This window comes from Arachis hypogaea, chromosome 9 (genome assembly GCF_003086295.3).
Source record: "Arachis hypogaea cultivar Tifrunner chromosome 9, arahy.Tifrunner.gnm2.J5K5, whole genome shotgun sequence".
Taxonomy (NCBI): Eukaryota; Viridiplantae; Streptophyta; class Magnoliopsida; order Fabales; family Fabaceae; genus Arachis; species Arachis hypogaea.
Window position 1 is genome coordinate 96,380,700 of NC_092044.1, and position 13,310 is coordinate 96,394,009.

A 13,310-nucleotide genomic window follows, 5' to 3' on the forward strand; every position below is an offset into this window, starting at 1 on the left:
AGGTATTACTTGGACGACCCAGTGCACTTGCTGGTTAGTTGTATTGGAGTTGTGAATCACGATTTAGTACGACCAAGTTTTTGGCGCCATTGCCAAGGAGCGAACAATTCCGTGCACCAAGTTTTTGGCGCCGTTGCCTGGGATTGTTCGAGTTTGGACAACTGACGGTTCATCTTGTTACTTAGATTGGGTAATTTTATTTTATGTTTAAGCTTTATTTTTCATTTTAATTCTTGAAAAAAATTAATAAAATCATAAAAACAAAAAATATTTTGTGTTTCTTGTTTGAGTCTAAAGTCAAATTTTAAATTTGGTGTCAATTGCATTCTTTTAATTTTCTTAAAATTTTCAAAAACTCATGCATAGTATTCTTCATGATCTTCAAGTTGTTCTTGGTAAGTCTCCTTGTTTGATCTTTTAATTTTCTTGTTTTGTGCCTTTTCTTGTTTTTCATATGCATTTTTGAATTCTTAGTGTTTAAACATTAGAAATTTCTAAGTTTGGTGTCTTGCATGTTTTTCTTTCATTAAAAAAATTTCAAAAATATGTTCTTGATGTTCATCATGATCTTTAAAGTGTTCTTGGTGTTCATTTTTGCATTCAAAATGTTCTTACATGCATTATTTGTTTTGATCTTCAATTTTCATGTTTTGAGTCTTTTTGTTGTTTTTCTCTTTCCTCATTAAAATTCAAAAATAAAAAATATCTTTTCCTTATTTCACTCATAATTTTCGAAATTTTTGCAATGAATTAGTCAAAGATTTTCAAAATCATATCTTTTCTTATTAGTCAAGTCAAAATTTCAATTTAAAAAATGTATCTTTTCAAATCTTTTTCAAAAATCAAATCTTTTTCATTTTTCTTTTAATATTTTCGAATTGTTAGGATAAAAATTTTTCAAAATCTTTTTCTTAATTTTATCTTATATTTTCGAAATTAATACTAACTTTTAATGTTTTAATTCAAAAATTTCAAGTTTGTGACTTTCCTATCAAGAAAAATTCAATCTTTAAATTCTAGAATCATATCTTTTTAGTTTCTTGTTAGCCAAGTCATCAACTTTAATTTCAAAAATAAAAATTTTTTTTCATATCTTTTTAATCATATTTTTTAATCATATCTTTTTCAAAATAAGTTTCAATCATATCTTTTTAGATTGATAATTTCAAAACCCCTTTTTCTAACTTCCTATCTTTTCAAAATTAATTTCAAAATCTTTTTCAACTAACCACTTAATTTGTTTGTTTTAATTTTAAAGTTTACTATTTCTTATCTTTTTCAAAACCACCTAACTACTTTTCTCTCTCATTAATTTTGAAAATTAGCTAACATTTTTAAAAAATATTTTTTTAATTAATTAATTTATTTAATTTTCAATTGGCTTTTATTTTCTTTCTTAAATTTTGAATTCTAAATTAAAATAAAAACAAAAATATTTTTCTTCTCTTTTAACTAATTTTCGAATTCCCTCTCCCCCTCTTCTCCTTTTATTTATTTTATTTATTTACTAACACTCCTTCTCCACTCATAAAAAATTTAAACCCTCTCCTCCTCTCTATGTTCAAATTTTTCTCTTTCTTTCCTCATTCTTATTCTTCTTCTCTTCTACTCACATAAAGGAATCTCTATATCTCGACAAAGAGGATCCCTATTATTTCCTGTTATCTTCTTTTTCTTATGAGCAGAAACAGGGATAAAAACATTCTTGTTGAAGCTGATCCTAAACCTGAAAGGACTCTGAAGAAGAAGAAGAAGAAGCTAAGAGAAGCTAGAGCACAACACTTCGGAGAGGACCTTACAGAAATTTTCGAAAAAGAATGAGACATGGCAGCTGAACCCAACAATGCAAGGAAGATGCTTGGTGACTATGCTGCACCAACTTCCAACTTCTATGGAAGAAGCATCTCAATTTCTGCCATTGAAGCAAACAACTTTGAGCTTAAGCCTCAGTTAGTTTCTCTAATGCAGCAGAACTGCAAGTTTCATGGACTTCCATCAGTAGATCCTCATCAGTTTTTAGCTGAATTCCTGCAGATCTGTGATACTGTACAGACCAATAGAGTTGATCCCGAGGTCTACAGGCTTATACTTTTTCCCTTTGCTATAAGAGACAAAGTTAGAATATGGTTGGATTCATAACCTAGAGAAAGCCTGAACTCTTGGGACAAGCTGGTCAATGCATTTTTGACCAAATTCTTTCCTCCTCAAAAGCTGAGCAAGCTTAGAGTGGACGTTCAAACCTTCCAACAGAAAGAAGGTGAGTCTCCCTATGAATCTTGGGAGAGATACAAGTAATTAACCAAAAAGTGTCCTGCTGACATGCTTCCAGAATGGAGCATCATATGTATCTTCTATGATGGTCTGTCTGAGTTATTTAAGATATCATTATACCATTCTACTGGTGGATCCCTTCATCTGAAGACGCCTGCAGAAGCCCAGAAACTCATTGAGATTGTTGCAAACAACCAATTCATGTACACTTCTAAAAGAAATCATGTGAATAATGGGGTGACTCAGAAGAAATGAGTTCTTGAGATTGACACTCTGAATGCCATACTGACTCAGAACAAAATATTGACTTAGCAAGTCAATATAATTTCTCAGAATCTGACTGGATTGCAAGCTGCATCCGGTAGTGCTAAAGAAGCCTCCTCTGAAGGAGAAGCTTATGACCCTGAGAATCCTGCAATGGAAGAGGTGAATTACATGGGAGAACCCTATAGAAACACTTATAATCCTTCATGGAGGAATCACCCAAATTTTTCATGGAAGGATCAACAGAGGCCTCAACAAGGCTTCAACAACAATAATAGTGGAAGAAATAAGTTTGGCAATAGTAAACCTTTTCCATCAGCTTCTTAGCAACAAGCAGAGAATTCTGAGGAGAGCCTCTCTGGCTTAGCAAACATAGGCTCTGATCTATCTAACGCCACTCTAAGTTTCATGAATGAAACAAGGTCCTCCATAAAAAATTTGGAGGAACAAGTGGTTCAGCTGAGCAAAAGAGTCACTGAAACCCCTCCTAGTACTCTCCCAAGCAATACAGAGGAGAATCCAAAGAGAGAGTGCAAGGCCATTAACATGACCAAAATGGCCGAACCTGAGAAGGAGGAGGAGGACGTGATTTCCATTGAGGAAGACCTCAATGGACGTCCAATCACCAATAAGAGGTTCCATATTGAGGAACCAAGGGAATCTGAGGCTCATACAAAGACCATAGAGATTCCACTGAACTTCCTATTACCATTCATGAGCTCTGATGAGTATTCTTCCTCTAAAGAGAATAAAGTTATTGCTGAAGAACAAGTTGCTCAGTATCTAGGAGCAATCATGAAGCTGAATGCCAAGTTATTTGGTAATGAGACTTGGGAGGATGAACCTCTACTGCACATTAATGAACTGAATACCTGGGTTCAGCAGACATTACCTTAAAAGAAACTGGATCCCAGAAAATTCTTAATACCTTACACCACAGGCACCATGACCTGTGAGAAGGCTCTGTGTGACCTGGGGTCAGGTATCAACCTCATGCCACTCTCTGTAATGGAGAAACTATAGATCTTTGAGGTACAAGCTGTAAGAATCTCACTAGAGATGGTAGATAAATCCATGAAACATGCTTATGGACTTGTAGAGGACGTATTAGTGAAGGTTGAAGGCCTTTACATCCCTGCTGACTTCATAATCTTAGACAATGGGAAGGATGAGGATGAATCCATCATCCTTGGAAGACCCTTCCTAGCCACAGCAAAAGCTGTGATTGATGTAGACAGAGGAGAGTTAGTCATTCAATTGAATGAGGACTACCTTGTGTTTAAGGCTCAAGGATCTCCTACTGTAAACATGGAGAAGAAGCATGAAAAGCTTCATCCAGTTCTCTCCATACAGAGTCAAACAAAGCCCCCACATTCAAACTCTAAGTTTGGTGTTGGAAGGCCACAATCATGCTCTGAACATCTGTGAAGCTCTGTAAGAGCTTCCTGTCAAGCTATTGACATTAAAGAAGCGCTTGTTGGGAGGCAACCTAATTATATTTATCTATATTAATTATTTTTATTTTCCAATGTTAGTTTATGTTTTCTTTAGGTTGATGATCATGTGGAGTCACAAAAATAATTGAAAAATTAAAGAAAAATAAAAAATAGCATAAAAAATAAAACACCCTGGGGGAAGAGCTTACTGGCGTTTAAACGCCAGTAAGGCTAGCAAAATGGGCGTTTAACGCCCAGCCTGGCACCATTTTGGGCGTTAAATGCCAGAACTGACAGGCAGACTGGCATTTAATGCCATAAAAGGGTGTTTGGTTTCTGACTGGCGTTAAACACCAGTAAGAGTAGCAGAATGGGCATTTAACACCCAGTCTGGCAGCATTCTGGGTGTTAAACGCCAGAACTGGCATTTAACACCAGAAATGGGCAGCAGTCTAGCGTTTAACGCTAGAAATGGCACACAGAGGGCATTTAAACGCTAGAAAGGTGCAGGGATGAGAAATCCTTGACACCTCAGGATCTGTGGATCCCACAGGATCCCTACTTACCCCAACTCACTCTCTCTCCTCTTCACACCTTTCCATAACACTCTTTCCCAACACCATTCACCTATCAAATCCTATCATCTTCCCCATAACCTCTTCACCACTCCCATCTATCCACTCTTCCTCATAAAGCCCACCTACCTCACCATTCAAATTCAAACCATTTTCCTCCCAAACCCACCCATTCCCATTCGGCCACCCACCCTCTCTTTCCCTATAAATACCCCTCTTCACTCATTCCTTCATACATCTTAGCCCACTAAAGCCCCCTTGGCCGAACCCTCCTCACACCTCCATCTCCTCCATTTCTTCTTCTTCTCCTCTTTTCTCTCTTCTTTTGCTCGATAACGAGCAAACCTTTTATGTTTGGTGTGGAAAAAAGCCTTGGTTTTTATTCTTCCATAACCATTAATGGCACCAAAGGCCAGAGAAACCTCTAGAAAGAGGAAAGGGAAGGAAATTGCTTTCATATCTGAGTCATGGGAGATGGAGAGATTTATCTCAAAGGTTCATCAAGACCACTTCTTTGAAGTTGTGGCCAAGAAAAAGGTGATCCCCGAGGTCCTCTTTAAGCTCAAAAAGAGTGAATATCCGAAGATCCGACATGAGATTCGGAGAAGAGGTTGGGAAGCTTTCACCAACCCCATCCAACAAGTTGAAATCTTAATGGTTCAAGAGTTCTATGCTAATGCATGGATCACTAAGAACCATGATCAAAGTATGAACCCGAACCTAAGGAATTGGCTTACTATGGTTCAAGAGAAATACTTAGATTTCAGTCCGGAAAATGTAAGATTGGCGTTCAACTTGCCAATGATGCAAGGAGATCTTCATCCTTTCACAAGAAGGGTCGACTTTGATCAAAGGTTAGACCAAGTCCTCATGGACATCTGTGTGGAAGGATCCCAATGGAAGAGAGACTCCAAAGGCAAGTCGGTTCAACTAAGAAGGCTTGACCTCAAACCCATGGCTAGAGGATGGTTGGAGTTTATCCAATGCTCTATCATCCCTACTAGCAACCGGTATGAAGTAACTGTGGATCAGGCCATCATGATCCATAGCATCATGATTGGAGAGGAAGTGGAAGTTCATGAGATCATTCCTTTAGAACTCTATAAGGTGGTTGACAAACCTTCCACTTTAGCAAGGTTAGCCTTCCCTCATCTCATCTGTCACCTATGCAATTTAGCTGGAATTGTCATAGAGAAAGACACCCTCATTGAAGAGGACAAGTCCATCACTAAAAAGAGGATGGAGCAAACAAGAGAGCCCACTCATGGACTTCAACAAACGCATGAGGAAGTCCCTTATCATGAAATCCTTGAGATACCTCAAGGGATGCATTTTCCTTCACACAACTATTGAGAGCAACTCAACACCTCTTTAGGAGATTTGAGTTTCAAAATGGAGCAACTAAGGATGGAGCACCAAGAACACTCTATCATCCTCCATGAAATTAGAGAGGATCAAAGAGCCATGAGGGAGGAGCAACAAAGGCAAAGAAGAGACATTGAGGAGCACAAGCACTCCATAAGAACTTCAAGAGGAAGAACTAGCCGCCATCACTAAGGTATACCCGGTCTTTAATTTTCTTGTTCTTATTTTTCTTTTTTTTTATTTTTTATGCTTTATGTTTATCTATGTTTGTGTCTTCATTACATGATCATTAGTATTTAGAGTCTATGTCTTAAAGTTATGAATGTCCTATGAATCCTTCACCTTTCTTAAATGAAAAATGTTCCTAATTACAAAAGAACAAGAAGTACATGAATTTCAAATTTTATCTTGAAATTAGTTTAATTATTTTGATATGGTGGCAATACTTTTTGTTTTCTGAATGAATGTGTGAACAGTGCATATTTTTTATAGTGAAGTTTATGAATGTTAAAATTGTTGGCTCTTGAAAGAATAATGAAAAAGGAGAAATGTTATTGATAATCTGAAAAATCATAAAATTCATTCTTGAAGCAAGAAAAAGTAGTGAAAAAAATAAAAATCTTGCGAAGAAAAAAAAAGTAGCGAAAAATAAAGAAAAAAAGAAAGAAAAAGAAAAGCAAGCAGAAAAAGCCAATAGCCCTTTAAACCAAAAGGTAAGAGTAAAAAGGATCCAAGGCTTTGAGCATTAATGGATAGGAGGGCCCAAAGGAATAAAATTCTGGCCTAAGCGACTAAATCAAGCTGTCCCTAACCATGTGCTTGTGTCATGAAGGTCCAAGTGAAAGGCTTGAGACTGAGTGGTTAAAGTCGTGATCCAAAGCAAAAAGAGTGTGCTTAAGAACTCTGGGCACCTCTAACTGGGGACTCTAGCAAAGCTGAGTCACAATCTGAAAAGGTTCACCCAGTTATGTGTCCGTGGCATTTATGTAGCCGGTGGTAATACTGGAAAACAAAGTGCTTAGGGTCACAGCCAAGACTCATAAAGTAGTTGTGTTCAAGAATCAACATACTAAACTAGGAGAATCAATAACACTATCTTAATTCTGAGTTTCTATAGATGCTAATCATTCTGAATATAAAGTGAGATGCCAAAACTGTTCAGAAGCAAAAAGCTACAAGTCCCACTCATCTAATTAGAACTAAGCTTCATTGATATTTTGGTGCTTATAATGTATTTTCTTCTTTTTATCCTATTTTATTTTCAGTTGCTTGGGGACAAGCAACAATTTAAGTTTGGTGTTGTGATGAGCGGATAATTTATACGCTTTTTCGCATTGTTTTTACATAGTTTTTAGTATGTTTTGTTCACTTTTTATTATATTTTTATTAGTTTTTATGCAAAATTCACATTTCTGGACTTTACTATGAGTTTGTGTGTTTTTTTGTTATTACAGGTATTTTCTGGCTGAAATTGAGGGACCTGAACAAAAGTCTGATTCAGAGGTTGAGAAAGGACTGCAGATGCTGTTGGATTCTGATCTCACCGCACTCGAAATGGATTTTCTGGAGCTACAGAAGCTCAATTGGAGCGCTCTCAATTGTGTTGGAAAGTAGACATCCTGGGCTTTCCAGAAATGTGTAATAGTTTATACTTTGCTCGAGATTTGATGGCCCAAACTGGCGTCCAAACGCCACTCAGAGACCCTTTTTCTGGAGTTAAATGCCCAACTAGTATCAAAGCTGGCGTTTAACTCCAAGAATGGCCTATTCACGTGAAAGCTTCAATGCTCAGCCCAAGCACACACCAAGTGGGCCCTAAAAGTAAATTTCTGCACTATTTGCACTTAGTTACTCATTTTCTGTAAACCTAGTTTACTAGCTTAGTATAAAAACTCATTTTAGGGATTTATTTAGTATCTTTTGTCTTTGGACCATAGTTCCACGTTTCGGGAGGCTGGCCATTCGACTATGCCTGAACCTTGTTCTTATGTATTTTCAACGGTGGAGTTTCTACACCTCACAGATTAAGGTGAGGAGCTCTGCTGTTCCTCATGAATTAATGCAAAGTATTATTATTTTTCCTTCAATTCACGCCTACTTCTTCTCCAAGATATACTCTCGTACTTAATTCAGTTAAGTCAAGACTGAAGGGGTGACCCGTGACAATCACCCACTATCTTCAGTAATCGCTTAGCCAAGATCCGCATGCCTGACAACCACAGCGGTCTACATGATGTTCAACGTAGCCATTGGACGCCAGTTGGAGTATATTCTCTTGGGTTTCCAATCAATGATTCAAATTGTCTCTCCTGACAACATATCATCTGAATCTGAGATTAGAACCTTCGTGTTATAGGCTAGAACAATAGACAGCCTTCTTGAGATCCGGAAAGTCTAAACTTTGTCTGTGATATTCTGAGTAGGATCTGAGAAGGGATGACTATGAAGAGATTCAAACTTGCGAATGTTGGGTGCAGTGACAGTGTGCAAAAGGATAGAAAGATCCTATTCTGACACTAGCAAGAACCAACAGATGATTAGCCATGCGGTAGCTGTGCCTGGTATTTTTCATCCGAGACGAGAAATCCGATAGTTGATTAGCCGTACAGAAACCGTAGAGGACCATTTTAACTGAGAGGATCATACAGCTTGCCATGGAAGGGAGTACGCATGATTGGATAAAGGCAATAGGAAAGCAGAGGTTCAGAGGCAACAAAGCATCTTCAAACGCTTATCTAAAATTCCCACCAATGTGTTACATAAGTATCTCTATCTTATTTTATGTTTTATTTATCTTTTATTTATTAAAACTTCATAACCATTTGAATCTGCCCGACAGAGATCAACAAGATGACCATAGCTTGCTTCAAGCCGACAATCTCCGTGGGATCGACCCTTACTCACGTAAGGTATTACTTGGATGACCCAGTGCACTTGCTGGTTAGTTGTATCGGAGTTGTGAATCACGATTTAGTGCGACCAAGTTTTTGGCGCCATTGCTAAGGAGCGAACAATTTCGTGCACCAAGTTTTTGGCGCCGTTGCCTGGGATTGTTCGAGTTTGGACAACTGACGGTTCATCTTGTTACTTAGATTGGGTAATTTTATTTTATGTTTAAGCTTTATTTTTCATTTTAATTCTCGAAAAAAAAATTAATAAAATCATAAAAACCAAAAATATTTTGTGTTTCTTGTTTGAGTCTAGAGTCAAATTTTAAGTTTGGTGTCAATTGCATTCTTTTAATTTTCTTAAAATTTTCAAAAACTCATGCATAGTGTTCTTCATGATCTTCAAGTTGTTCTTGGTAAGTCTCCTTGTTTGATCTTTTAATTTTCTTGTTTTTGTGCCTTTTATTGTTTTTCATATGCATTTTTGAATTCTTAGTGTTTAAACATTGGAAATTCTAAGTTTGGTGTCTTGCATGTTTTTCTTTCATTAAAAAATTTTAAAAATATGTTCTTGATGTTCATCATGATCTTCAAAGTGTTCTTGGTGTTCATCTTTGCATTCAAAGTGTTCTTGCATGCATTGTTTGTTTTGATCTTCAATTTTCATGTTTTAAGTCTTTTTGTTATTTTTCTCTTTCCTCATTAAGCAAGTGAGGGAAACCAGAATTGACATGCTGATGAAGGTGTATGAAATGTTCAGTATGAAGGAGGATGAGAGCATCGATCAAATATTCGAAAGGTTCTCAATAATCATCAATAATCTGGACACCATGGGAAGGAACTACTCTGAAGAAACTCTAGTAAGAAAGATTCTGGGAAGTCTTACTAAGAAATGGGAAGTGAAAGCACAGCTATCTTCGAAAGGAATGATTTGATCAAAATCACTTATGATGAGCTAACAGGGAAGCTGCTGGCCTATGAAACCACTCACATGTCTCAAGACAAAGATGACAAAAAGAAAAGTATAACACTAAAATCAAGAATGACATCCTAAGGAGAAGAATCTGATGACAGTTTCTCAGATGAAGAAATGGTGCTCTTTGCAAGAAAAATGAGAAGACTACTAAGATACAAAAGCAAAGGCAAAGGATGCTCTTCATCCAAAGACGTCAAGAAAGATCAAGTCAAGTTCACATGCCATCACTGCAAGGAACCTGGACACTTCAAGTCAGATTGTCCTCAACTTAAGAAAGGCAAAAAATCTAAGAAAGACAAAAAAAAAGGTGATGATGGCAACATGGGAGGACCTGGAGAACGCCACCAGCTCAGAGAGCTCAGATCAAGAAGCTCAACTATGTCTGATGGCAGATCATAATGATGAAGAGGAGGTAGATCTCTCTGACTTATCTATTGATGAACTGCACTACATTATCAAAGACATTTCTGTGAACTCTAAGAAACTTTTGGATAAGTATGCAAAATGTAAGAAAGAAAATGAGGCATTGAGGACAGAAAATGATCTTCTTTTGAAAAAGCTTAAGGCAAATGAATCTGGTAATGAAAAGTTTTTAAAAGAAGAAAACAGTACCTTGTGAGCTGAATTAGAAAAATTCAAACTCAAGCCTGAAGTTACTGCTTCCACTGATTTGATTTCTAAAAACAAAAAGCTGAATGAACAAAAAGAATTTTGCATGAAGATTTAGCAAAGTTTGTTCAAGGTTCTCAAAATCTGAACAAACTGCTTGCTTGTCAAAGGTTTGGGTTTGAAAAATCTGGACTTGAATTCAAAGAGGAAAATAAATTTGTTTTCAAATCAAACTTTCAAAAATCAGAATCCTCCTCTTCCAAGTCTTTCAAACCAAAAGGATTCAGCAAAACCCAGAAATGAGTGGGCAAGAATCATTGCTACAAGTGCAATAGAAATGGTCATGATCCTCCTCAATGTTTCATCTTTCTTAAGTCTTTTGGTAATGATAGTAAATTATATAAAGTTGTTCATGATTTTAATGTTCTTGGGCAAGCAAAAAGATTTCACATTAAAGGATCCAAATGGATTTGGATACCTAAGGTTAGTTGAAGAACATGCAGGTTTGCCTTACATCCAAGAAGAAAATGGACATGTGGTATCTTGATAGTGGATGTTCAAGGCATATAACCGGAAGGGATACTTTCTTCATTAAACTCAACAAGTATAATGGAGAACTTGTCACTTTTGGAGATAATAGGTAAAATAATTGTCATTGGTAAGGTTGGCAAAGATTTTTCAACTTGCATTGATAGTGTCTTTTTAGTTGATGGGTTAAAGCATAATCTATTGAGCATAAGTCAACTGTGTGATCTTGGATATGCTGTAACCTTTAGGAAATCTGATTGTAGAGTCATAAATGAGAAAACAAGGGCTGTTTTATTTGTTGCTAAAAGAAGTGACAATGTTTATGGTATCACTCTAGATTATCTAAAAGTTCAAAATGTAACTTGTTTCTCTTCAATGGAATCTGAAAAATGGATGTGGCATAAGAGGTTAGGACATGCTAGCATGTTCCAAATCTCTAAGCTTGTAAAGAGAGGCTTAGTTAGAAGTCTTCCTAATATAAAATTTGATAAGGACATCATTTGTGATACTTGTCAAACGGGTAAACAAATTAAAACCTCTTTCAAACCCAAGGAAGATGTCTCTACTAAGAAACCATTGGAGTTGTTGCATTTTGATTTGTTTGGACCCAAGTAGGACTCAAAGTATTGGAGGAAAGAGTTATTGCATGGTAATTGTGGATGACTATACTAGATTTGGCTGGGTGTTCTTTCTTGCTCATAAACATGAAGCCTTTTCTGTTTTTGAGAAATTCAGCAAAAAGATTCAAAATGAAAAAAGTTTAAAAATTGTTTCAATTAGAAGTGATCATGGTAAAGAATTTGAAAATCAATACTTTGAATCTTTTTGTGATGAACAAGGCATATCACATAACTTCTCTTGTCCAAAAATACCTCAACAAAATGGTGTTGTGGAAAGAAGAAATAGAAGTTTACAAGAAATGGCTAGAGCTATGTTATGTGAATATGAAATCCCCAAGTTCTTATGGACTGAAGCTGTGAATACAGCTTGCTATGTTTTAAATAGAACCATCATTAGGAAGCTTTTGAAGAAAACCCCATATGAATTTTGGAGAGGGCATCCTCCCAATCTTAGTTATTTTCATGTGTTTGGCTGCAAGTGTTTCATTCTGAATATCAAAGAAAATTTAGGAAAATTTGATCCTAAAACACATGAAGGAATTTTTCTGGGTTATTCCACAAATAGCAAGGCCTATAGAGTTTACAGCAAGAACTCCAAAACTGGAAACCATGCATGTCACATTCTGTGAGTCTAAAAATATTCCCAGTGTTTGCATTGATGATAGTCCAGGTTTTGAAGCTGAATTACCAAAGAATACTGAACCAGTTCCACAAAATCCAAGTTCTCATGAAGTTGCACCTGTTAGCAGCAAAAATTCCAATTCTGCAGGAGACAATTTGGAATTATCTCCTGTCGTAACTGAAAACACTAATGCAAAGGCTATTGTTGATCAAGAGGAACCTGAATCCTCAACTCAAATCAGAAGGCCCAGGGAATGGAAATTTCTGAAAAATTATCCTGAGAAATTCATAATTGGTGATCCCTCCAAAAGTATTTCAACAAGGTCATCTTTGAAAAGAGCTGAATCCAACAACTTAGCTCTTTTATCAAAGATTGAACCTCAAAACATCCAAGAAGCTCTTGCTGATCCTTCTTGGGTATTAGCTATGGAGGATGAATTGCAGTAGTTTTTGAGAAAAATCAGGTCTGGTCATTAGTGCCTCACCTAATTGGAAAGAAAGTCACGGGCACTAAATGAATTTTCAGAAACAAACTAGGTGAAAATGGATCTATAGTCCGAAACAAAGCTAGATTGGTTGCTCAAGGATATGATCAAGGGAAGGGATTGATTTCGATGAATCCTTTGCACCTGTAGCTCGAATGGAAGCCATCAGATTACTCCTTGCTTATACAGCTCATTGTGGCTTCAAGTTATTCCAAATAGACGTAAAGTGTGCTTTCCTCAATGGCATAATAGATAGAGAGGTTTATGTGGCTCAACCACCTAGGTTTGAAAACAAAACGTTTCATGACCATGTTTTCAAACTAGCTAAAGCCTTATATGGTTTAAGACAAGCTCTTAGAGCTTGGTATGAGAGGCTTAGCTCATTTTTATTGAAAAACAACTTTCAAAGAGGAGCCACTGACACCACTTTATTTATTAGGAATTATCATGATCATTTTATTCTTGTGCAAGTTTATGTTGATGATATTATATTTTGTCCAGCTAATGAGGATTTATGTGCAGATTTTGCTAAGCTTATGACCACTGTATTTGATTGAGCATGATGGAAGAGCTCAATTTCTTTCTAGGCTTGCAAATCAAGCAAACTACAGAAGGCATATTCATCCATCAAGAAAAATATGCAAAGGAACTTGTCAAGAAGTTTGGGCTGGA

At 36.5% G+C, this 13,310-nt stretch overlaps 1 protein-coding gene across 1 annotated transcript; it reads left to right on the forward strand.

Annotated features, from left to right (window-relative positions):
* The first annotated feature begins 10,993 nt into the window (after positions 1 to 10,993).
* Positions 10,994 to 11,527, forward strand: LOC140175169 (uncharacterized). The gene has a single exon (XM_072202107.1). The coding sequence runs from the start codon at positions 10,994 to 10,996 to the stop codon at positions 11,525 to 11,527; it is 534 nt and encodes a 177-aa protein (XP_072058208.1).
* The last annotated feature ends 1,783 nt before the right edge of the window (positions 11,528 to 13,310 follow it).